This window comes from Protomyctophum bolini (assembly GCF_963924005.1).
Source record: "Protomyctophum bolini genome assembly, chromosome: 10".
NCBI classification, from domain to species: domain Eukaryota; kingdom Metazoa; phylum Chordata; class Actinopteri; order Myctophiformes; family Myctophidae; genus Protomyctophum; species Protomyctophum bolini.
The window spans coordinates 45,497,582-45,508,341 of NC_137871.1; the positions used below are offsets into that span (position 1 = coordinate 45,497,582).

Consider the following 10,760-nt stretch of genomic DNA (forward strand, 5'->3'; position numbering starts at 1 on the left):
TGTAGAGACAGAGAACACTGGGTTTAGAGTACTGTAGACACAGAACACTGGGTTTAGAGTACTGTAGACACAGAACACTGGGTTTAGAGTACTGTAGACACAGAACACTGGGTTTAGAGTACTGTAGAGACACAGAACACTGGGTTTAGAGTACTGTAGAGACACAGAACACTGGGTTTAGAGTACTGTAGAGACACAGAACACTGGGTTTAGAGTACTGTAGACACAGAACACTGGGTTTAGAGTACTGTAGACACAGAACACTGGGTTTAGAGTACTGTAGACACAGAACACTGGGTTTAGAGTACTGTAGAGACACAGAACACTGGGTTTAGAGTACCGTAGAGACACAGAACACTGGGTTTAGAGTACTGTAGAGACACAGAACACTGGGTTTAGAGTACTGTAGAGACACAGAACACTGGGTTTAGAGTACTGTAGAGACACAGAACACTGGGTTTAGAGTACTGTAGGGACACAGAACACTGGGTTTAGAGTACTGTAGAGACACAGAACACTGGGTTTAGAGTACTGTAGAGACACAGAACACTGGGTTTAGAGTACTGTAGAGACACAGAACACTGGGTTTAGAGTACCGTAGAGACACAGAACACTGGGTTTAGAGTACCGTAGAGACACAGAACACTGGGTTTAGAGTACCGTAGAGACACAGAACACTGGGTTTATCCTTCTAGAGTACCGTAGAGACACAGAACACTGGGTTTAGAGTACTGTAGACACAGAACACTGGGTTTAGAGTACTGTAGAGACACAGAACACTGGGTTTATCCTTCTAGAGTACCGTAGAGACACAGAACACTGGGTTTAGAGTACTGTAGACACAGAACACTGGGTTTAGAGTACTGTAGAGACACAGAACACTGGGTTTATCCTTCTAGAGTACCGTAGAGACACAGAACACTGGGTTTAGAGTACTGTAGAGACACAGAACACTGGGTTTAGAGTACTGTAGAGACACAGAACACTGGGTTTAGAGTACCGTAGAGACACAGAACACTGGGTTTAGAGTACTGTAGAGACACAGAACACTGGGTTTAGAGTACCGTAGAGACACAGAACACTGGGTTTAGAGTACTGTAGAGACACAGAACACTGGGTTTAGAGTACCGTAGAGACACAGAACACTGGGTTTAGAGTACTGTAGACACAGAACACTGGGTTTAGAGTACTGTAGAGACACAGAACACTGGGTTTAGAGTACTGTAGACACAGAACACTGGGTTTAGAGTACTGTAGAGACACAGAACACTGGGTTTAGAGTACTGTAGAGACACAGAACACTGGGTTTAGAGTACTGTAGAGACACAGAACACTGGGTTTAGAGTACTGTAGAGACACAGAACACTGGGTTTAGAGTACCGTAGAGACACAGAACACTGGGTTTAGAGTACCGTAGAGACACAGAACACTGGGTTTAGAGTACTGTAGACACAGAACACTGGGTTTAGAGTACCGTAGAGACACAGAACACTGGGTTTAGAGTACTGTAGACACAGAACACTGGGTTTAGAGTACTGTAGAGACACAGAACACTGGGTTTAGAGTACTGTAGAGACACAGAACACTGGGTTTAGAGTACTGTAGAGACACAGAACACTGGGTTTAGAGTACCGTAGAGACACAGAACACTGGGTTTAGAGTACTGTAGACACAGAACACTGGGTTTAGAGTACTGTAGACACAGAACACTGGGTTTAGAGTACCGTAGACACAGAACACTGGGTTTAGAGTACTGTAGAGACACAGAACACTGGGTTTAGAGTACTGTAGAGACACAGAACACTGGGTTTATCCTTCTAGAGTACCGTAGAGATTCCTATCAGATGCGATGACGTAAGATTCTCCCAGTCATTGTCAATCATAGTTTAATGTTTGTTTGGACAAAGTTTGTGTACAGACACGAAACACTGGTGTCTGTACAAAGACAGACAGACAGACAGACAGACAGACAGACAGACAGGCAGACAGACCTTCCGTCAAAGAAGTAGAACTTCCCCTTTCCATTCTTCTCGCCGTGAGTGAAGTTTCCCTCGAAGCGATCGCTGGACGAGTACGTTACGGTACAGAACCCATGGGGGAGGTCCTCATCATCCAGGGGACCTGCACACACACACACACACACACACACACACACACACACACACACACACACACACACACACACACACACACACACACACACACACACACACACACACACACACACACACACACACACACACACACACACACACACACACACACACACACACAGTACGTTACAGTACAGAACCTACAGCATGCACGCACGCACAAAACATCTAAATATGAACACAAACAAATGAACACAAACAATTCTACCCATTCTGACCTGAGATCAGATTCGTACGAGGTTTCCAATAGGACACACACTGGTCTGATTAACCCATTCTGACCTGAGCAAATTATTTTGGCAAATTATTTTGGCAAATTGTTTTGGCAAATGGTTTTGGCAAATGGTTTTGGCAAATGAGGGTTTTGGCAAATGAGGGTTTTGGCAAATTAGGGTTTTGGCAAATTATTTTGGCAAATTAGGGTTTTGGCAAATTAGGGTTTTGGCAAATTAGGGTTTTGGCAAATTATTTTGGCAAATTATTTTGGCAAATTAGGGTTTTGGCAAATTAGGGTTTTGGCAAATTATTTTGGCAAATTAGGGTTTTGGCAAATTAGGGTTTTGGCAAATTAGGGTTTTGGCAAATTATTTTGGCAAATTAGGGTTTTGGCGTTTTGGCAAATTAGGGTTTTTTTTTGCCACAATCCTAAAAACAACCAGAAGCCAGTGAGTAATATGTTCTCTCATCTTAGTTGAGAGTCAAAGGCACATATTCGTTGTGATTTCATTGTGACGTGTTGTTGTGGATTGTTTAATGTTGCTTAATGTAGAACCGTGGGATTTGTTTGATCTTTTGAATGCACATGCGTGGACTCACTAATTACTATTTCACAGTATAGAGTATAATGGACTCCTACGTCTCAACAAATGTATGTTTGTTCTGATCCTAGTTTCCACGGTGTCTTGGTGACTGACTGTCTGGAGGAGTTTCAAGTCAAAATAAAACCAAATGAGACATCTGTACGATGCGTGGACATTCCATTGAACATACAGAAACCACTCCAAAAATCCAGCTTTATCCCGCCACTATTTTAAAATGAGTAGATCTACAAGCTCTTAATTGTAGTCGAGCTGCTATTTGTCAACAGCTATTTTTATATATATATTTTTTAATATATTTTTTATCAGACGATTTTGTAACCCCTGTGTCAATCGTCTAATGTGATCCTGGGCTCTACACACCCTCCACCAACCTCGTCCCCATATATGGGGGACAAGGGGAGACCAACCTAGTCCCCATATATGGGGGACAAGGGGAGACCAACCTAGTCCCCATATATGGGGGACAAGGGGAGACCAACCTAGTCCCCATATATGGGGGACAAGGGGAGAGCAACCTAGTCCCCATATATGGGGGACAAGGGGAGAGCAACCTAGTCCCCATATATGGGGGACAAGGGGAGACCAACCTAGTCCCCATATATGGGGGACAAGGGGAGAGCAACCTAGTCCCCATATATGGGGGACAAGGGGAGAGCAACGGACTTGAACTCATGCTTCCTTCATGCCCGAGTGTCCAAGTTGCTCCTTTACACCTGACAGGGGGGAGTTTCCCTGGTTGGACGTAGCGCGTGGAAGGAACACGTTATTCCAACCAGTTCCTTTCCCCTCCATCAGGCGCCCCGGCTGGCCAGGGGGAGGCAGTTTAGTGACCAGGATTACTGCATGTTTTTTGTGAGGGTACCTACCCTAGGGGACACGGGGAGAACATGTGAGGGTACCTACCCTAGGGGACATGGGGAGAACATGTGAGGGTACCTACCCTAGGGGACACGGGGAGAACATGTGAGGTATACCTACCCTAGGGGACACGGGAGAACATGTGAGGGTACCTACCCTAGGGGACACAGGGAGAACATGTGAGGGTACCTACCCTAGGGGACACGGGGAGAACATGTGAGGGTACCTACCCTAGGGGACACGGGGAGAACATGCAAACTGCACACAGAAAGGCCCTTTCGCCAACCCCGCCTTCGGGTATATGGGCACTGATGACGCGGAGGAGGAAACACGCCGCCAGCGCCCACAGCGTCCCCGAGCGAGAATCGAACCCAGGACCTTATCTAGCTGTGATGCGACAGCACTACCCACCGTGCCACCGTGCCCTCACAACAGCTATTTATAAAGAACAACACACGTACATCTATATGGGGGTGACAGGGGGTCCGTACAACATAGGAATCTGGATGTTTTCAGATGGGGGGGGGGGGGGGGGGCAATGTGACCAGATTTGACACAGAGCCTGCTGCTATCGTCCGGCTTTTCAGGAGCGAACGGAAATTCTAAAAAATACAATAATGTGGAGGTCATTGAAGTTAGGAGTCATATTATTTTGCCATTTTCACAAATTGCAGGATTTAACTCCCATTTCATTTTATATGGTTATATTATATATAATGTGATTATATTCATGTATAAGAAAACAGAAGAAGAACTGATTACTGTAACTAAAGCTATAGCAGAATAAAAACCAGTAGCCTACAGTAGTACAGTAAAGTACAGTAATGCATCCCGTGGATGCAGAGGTCGTTGTTTTATTTATTTTTATTGCTTAACCCATTCTGACCGGGCACACATTTCGGTGTCAGCATCATGTTATGCTTTAGCTATTGAAAAACAGCAGACCTACAAGCTCGTAGCGCGCCACCGAGTGGCGCGCTACGAGCTTGTAGGTCTGCTATTTTTGAAAAATCGAAGAACGACTGACATTTTTTTAGAATCTGATCTCAGGTCAGAATGGGTTAATCAGACCAGTGTGTGTCCAGTGGAAACCTCGTATGAATCTGATCTCAGGTCAGAATGGGTTAACTATATAAACTGCGTTTTGGGATGCAAAATGCACCCTATTTTAATCTCTGCATTTGGTTCCATACTGTGCACCCTCTCAGGGTTAACATTAGACCCTTTACAGGTCCATTTGGTTCCATACTGTGCACCCTCTCAGGGTTACATTAGACCCTTTACAGGTCCATTTGGTTCCATACACTGTGCTGTGCACCCTCTCAGGGTTACATTAGACCCTTTACAGGTCCATTTGGTTCCATACACTGTGCTGTGCACCCTCTCAGGGTTACATTAGACCCTTTACAGGTCCATTTGGTTCCATACTGTGCTGTGCACCCTCTCAGGGTTACATTAGACCCTTTACAGGTCCATTTGGTTCCATACTGTGCTGTGCACCCTCTCAGGGTTACATTAGACCCTTTACAGGTCCATTTGGTTCCATACTGTGCACCCTCTCAGGGTTACATTAGACCCTTTACAGGTCCATTTGGTTACATACACTGTGCACCCTCTCAGGGTTACATTAGACCCTTTACAGGTCCATTTGGTTCCATACACTGTGCTGTGCACCCTCTCAGGGTTACATTAGACCCTTTACAGGTCCATTTGGTTCCATACACTGTGCTGTGCACCCTCTCATGTAAACTAAACACTCACACAAGTTGTTGACACTTGTTGTTGACAGTCTGCAACTATGACATATCATCAACACACACAGCATGCTATAGCGCAACACACTCATTAATTATATCATAATATATCACATAACGATAGAGGTACATTTACACACTGTGTTGTTATAAATGAACAGAATGATGAAGCTAAGTTAACTCCACACTGTCAAGAAGACACAGTAACTAATAACGTACATTTTACGGCATGCCATCATAGCACACTTGTTAATTATATCATTACAGTATATGTAACTCTGGGAGGGTGCTTATGGAACCAAATGGACCCTCTTACACCTTCCCAAGTATAGCCTACTGTACACGCATGACAGCATAATGCTATCTACCGGTATCTGAAACCATGTGCGACTTTGTGTGTAAGCTCATCATGTGCAACTGTAACATGACTCCGGGAGGGTGCACGGGGGAACCAAGTGGACCCTTCACGGGTCCATTTGGTTCCATAAGCACCTCTCACAGAGTCAAATTACACACTTCTGTTTGTAAACAAGAGGCAGCTATAGAGAACATGAACATGAACATGAACATGACGGGCAGCGTACGTAATATGCGATCTGTCTAAAACCACAACTTTGTAAACCTACAATTATCATCATGTGTAACTATACTGGCGGAACCAAATGGACCCTAGTTCACGGGTCCATTTGGTTCCGCTGCACGGTGTGCACCCTCCCGGCCCGGTTGTCATTAAAAACGCGCATGTTGGTTATTATTTATAATGAAACGTACAACTTCCACAGACAGCGGGAGTCGAGGCGCACCGTGGCCGGCCTGCCTCGCCTGTCAGGCGGCCTCACTCCCCAACCACAGCCCCTGGCCTGGGGGGGACTCTAGCCACCACAGGCCGCACGCACACACACACACACACACACACACACACACACACACACACACACAAGCGCACACACACACGCGGCGTGGTGTTAATTTATGTATTTATGATTAATTAATAAATGATGACGATATTATTAATAAATGTTTTTAATTACCTTCCACCACCTCTTCCATGTCATCGTCGCTGTCCATTCTGAGAGAGTGTGTGTGTGTGTGTGTGTGTGTGTGTGTGCGCGCGCACGCGTGCGTGACCGACGGTAGAGAGAGAGAGAGAGAGAGAGAGAGAGAAAGAGAGAGAGAGAGAGCGAGAGAGAGAGAGAGAGAGAGGGGGGGGGGGGTGGAGAGAGAGAGAGAGAGGGGGGGGGGTGGGAGAGAGAGAGAGGGAGAACCATAACGTACTAACATTTAGTTCATACGTTTATTCCTTTATATCTTTTATAATTTTCTGACAGATTTAACCTCACAACTCTTATGGTTTTATAGATACATTACAATTAATATTCACACATTTGTTTATTCAAATTTAATTGTACACATTTTATACTTAACTAGCCCCTCCTATAAACAGCTTTAAGGGACGGTCTTTAATCATTAAGACCTTGATTAACCTGCAGGCTAATCAGGCTAATGATTTGTCACAACTCGAGTTGGCTTAATTTGTACGAGGCTTAACTCCTTCAGCGCCACCTGGTGGTCACGTTCACATGGCGGATTAAACCATGCCCAGACCTCATGGTGCGTTCACAGGGCAGATTAAACCATGCTCAGGCCTCATGGTGCGTTCACAGAGCATATTAAACCATGCACAGACCTCATGGTGCGTTCACAGGGCATATTAAACCATGCACAGACCTCATGGTGCGTTCACAGAGCATATTAAACCATGCTCAGGCCTCATGGTGCGTTCAAAGAGCATATTAAACCATGCTCAGGCCTCATGGTGCGTTCACAGAGCATATTAAACCATGCTCAGACCTCATGGTGCGTTCAAAGAGCATATTAAACCATGCCCAGGCCTCATGGTGCGTTCACAGGGCATATTAAACCATGCTCAGGCCTCATGGTGCGTTCACAGAGCATATTAAACCATGCTCAGGCCTCATGGTGCGTTCACAGGGCATATTATACATCATACATCACTGACTGCACGTCATGGCACGTTTCTCATCAGTCAACACCAGCCGTTGTGTTCCTTCCACTGCGCTACGACGTCACGTCCAACCAGGGAAACTCCCCCCTGTCAGGTGTAAAGGAGCAACTTGGACACTCAGGCATGAAGGAAGCATGAGTTCAAGTCCGTTGCTCTCCCCTTGTCCCCCATATATGGGGACTAGGTTGGTCTCCCCTTGTCCCCCATATATGGGGACTAGGTTGCTCTCCCCTTGTCCCCCATATATGGGGACTAGGTTGCTCTCCCCTTGTCCCCCATATATGGGGACTATAGGTTGCTCTCCCCTTGTCCCCCATATATGGGGACTAGGTTGGTCTCCCCTTGTCCCCCATATATGGGGACTAGGTTGCTCTCCCCTTGTCCCCCATACATGGGGACTAGGTTGCTCTCCCCTTGTCCCCCATATATGGGGACTAGGTTGGTCTCCCCTTGTCCCCCATATATGGGGACTAGGTTGCTCTCCCCTTGTCCCCCATATATGGGGACTAGGTTGGTCTCCCCTTGTCCCCCATATATGGGGGACTAGGTTGCTCTCCCCTTGTCCCCCATATATGGGGACTAGGTTGCTCTCCCCTTGTCCCCCATATATGGGGACTAGGTTGGTCTCCCCTTGTCCCCCATATATGGGGACTAGGTTGCTCTCCCCTTGTCCCCCATATATGGGGGACTAGGTTGCTCTCCCCTTGTCCCCCATATATGGGGACTAGGTTGCTCTCCCCTTGTCCCCCATATATGGGGACTATAGGTTGCTCTCCCCTTGTCCCCCATATATGGGGACTAGGTTGCTCTCCCCTTGTCCCCCATATATGGGGACTAGGTTGCTCTCCCCTTGTCCCCCATATATGGGGACTAGGTTGCTCTCCCCTTGTCCCCCATATATGGGGACTAGGTTGGTGGAGGGTGTGTAGAGCCCAGGATCACATTAGACGATTGACACAGGGGTGAAAAATGAGTTACAAAAATCGTGGGATAGAAAATATATTTAAAAAAACAACACGAGCAGTCAAGAGATACCCGACAACATACTTTATTTAGAACGACATCACATTTATAGGCTTCCATTAGGCGACTTGCGGCGCGACGCGGCGCTGAATGGATTCCATCGATTGGCACGGTGTTCTGCGATAGGTTGGCCTTCAGCCCAGAACACACCCAGACGCCACGAAGACGTTCCGTCGTGGACGTTCCGTCGTGGGCATTCAAAGGAGCTTTACTGGCATGAGAAAACGCTAGTTATCTGTCCGTCCGTCCGTGTGTGTGTGTTTGTGTGTGTCACTCTAGCCGTCTCTGGTGTGTGTGTGTGTGTGTGTGTGTGTGTGTGGGCGTGCGTGTGTGTGTGTGTGTGTGTGTGTGTGTGTGTGTGTGTGTGCGTTTGTGTGTGTGTGTGCGTGTCGCTTTAACGTCAAGTCTCAAAACCACTTTGCCAAAATCATTGCTGTGGAGACAGATATTGGTTGCAGCTTGTGTTGTGTGTGATCATATAATTATGCCTTGTGCTGATTTATTAAAGCACTTTTCAACTCCCCCCCCTCCCCCCCTCCGGCCTAAAGAATGGCGTGCTGACCTTACAGCCCCTCCTTCTACTGGCCCTATACAGCCACAGCTGAGGTGTCGATGTGCGTACTGTAAATAGGTACGCGCTCAGACATAATTAAAACAACCAAATGATCAACAGACTCTTCTGTCTGTATAAAGACGAGAACATGACCTCTGTTGGATCTTCACTATTTACACTATTTGTACAGTACAGTACAGTACACATTATACAGTATGGCAGACGACAGCTTTAGGAACTCCAGATAAAGCTTCTTCATCACGTGATAAGAATCAGTGGCGAGGCGCTGGCGCTCCGAAGATATAGCTTCAAAGATCTACTTCTTACGAATCGGTCTGATAACGCGCGTACAGCGAAAATAGCAGATCTACAAGATCACACCGCGAACCACTGGGAGTCACTGGGAGGAGGAACCACTGGGAGTCACTGGGAGGAGGAACCACTGGGAGTCACTGGGAGGAGGAACCACTTGGCAGATGTTGTGGTTGGTGTGAATGTGAAAGCATTGAATACAGTTGTAATGAAGTGTACTCTGGATACAGATCGCTGCAATGTGAAAGCATTGAATACAGTTGTAATGAAGTGTACTCTGATATCGCTGCAATGTGAAAGCATTGAATACAGTTGTAATGAAGTGTACTCTGGATACAGATCGATGTAATGTGAAAGCACTGAATACAGTAGAACCAGTAAGACGCGCAAACGCGGGAAGCGAACGCAGCTGAGACCCTGCAGATCATGTCTGTCTGTCTGTGTGTCTGTCCCGCTGTTACTGTATATGTGGACCTGGCCCCTTTTGTGCCCATATATGGAGCTGAGTGATTGCTGATGCAACACACTCCATATTTGGACGTATAGCGGGACAGACAGACACACAGACAGACAGACACACACAGACAGACATGATCTGCTAGGTCTCATAGTAAGTGCTCACTGCATTCGCAATGAAGTGTACTCGGAGGCAACCGTATTCGGGAACAATTTGAGTCAAACGGCCTCGTTGTGAATCTGCCCTCAGAGTCCAGAGGGTCTAAGTATGACCTGGTCAGTGTTCAGAGGGTCTAAGTATGACCGGTCAGTGTTCAGAGGGTCTAAGTATGACCGGTCAGTGTTCAGAGGGTCTAAGTATGACCGGTCAGTGTTCAGAGGGTCTAAGTATGACCTGGTCAGTGTTCAGAGGGTCTAAGTATGACCGGAAAAAAGGGTCCAGGGTTTCTTAAGTGTCTTCCGGTTGTTTCTAAAAATAAAATAAAAAGGCAAAAAGCAGCATCAATCTTAATTAACCCATTCAGGCCTGACGTAAAAAGAAGAAAAAAAAATCTAAATCATGACAATTTTCTGAAAGATTTGAGGCACATTTTCACGATTAAAAATAAAAAGCAGATCTACAAGCTCGTAGCGCTACGAGCTTGTAGATCTGCTATTTATTTTCAACAGCTAAATTATAACATAATGTTTAAAACACCAAAAGAGGGTTCCCGCCACCAACATGGGTTTTAAGGAGTGTGACGACGTCGCTAAACACCTGCGTCTAATAACAACAACATTTAGGACACTTATCTTGTCTCCTCG

The 10,760-nt window shown here is 46.2% G+C and overlaps 1 protein-coding gene and 1 long non-coding RNA gene across 6 annotated transcripts in view; both read right to left on the bottom strand.

Moving 5' to 3' along the window:
* setd7 (SET domain containing 7, histone lysine methyltransferase) overlaps nt 1–6,728 on the bottom strand; it is a 20,040-nt gene extending 13,312 nt beyond the window's left edge. For all 5 annotated transcript variants that reach the window (XR_013964764.1, XR_013964765.1, XR_013964766.1 and 2 more), the window contains exons 1-2: nt 6,618–6,728; nt 1,992–2,121 (exon numbers count right to left, since the gene is read on the bottom strand). Coding sequence is in view for 2 of the 5 variants with exons in the window: in XM_080774432.1 (XP_080630558.1) it covers nt 1,992–2,121; nt 6,618–6,654 (167 nt within the window). In the remaining 3 variants the exon portion in view is untranslated. The remainder of the gene's footprint in view (nt 1–1,991; nt 2,122–6,617) is intronic.
* A 1,916-nt stretch (nt 6,729–8,644) lies between these two features.
* Nucleotides 8,645–10,538, bottom strand: LOC308323181. The gene is made up of 2 exons (XR_013964803.1): nt 9,829–10,538; nt 8,645–9,718 (listed from the first exon to the last, which is right to left on the bottom strand). It is a non-coding gene; the product is annotated as an uncharacterized lncRNA (long non-coding RNA).
* Between the last annotated feature and the right edge of the window lie 222 nt (nt 10,539–10,760).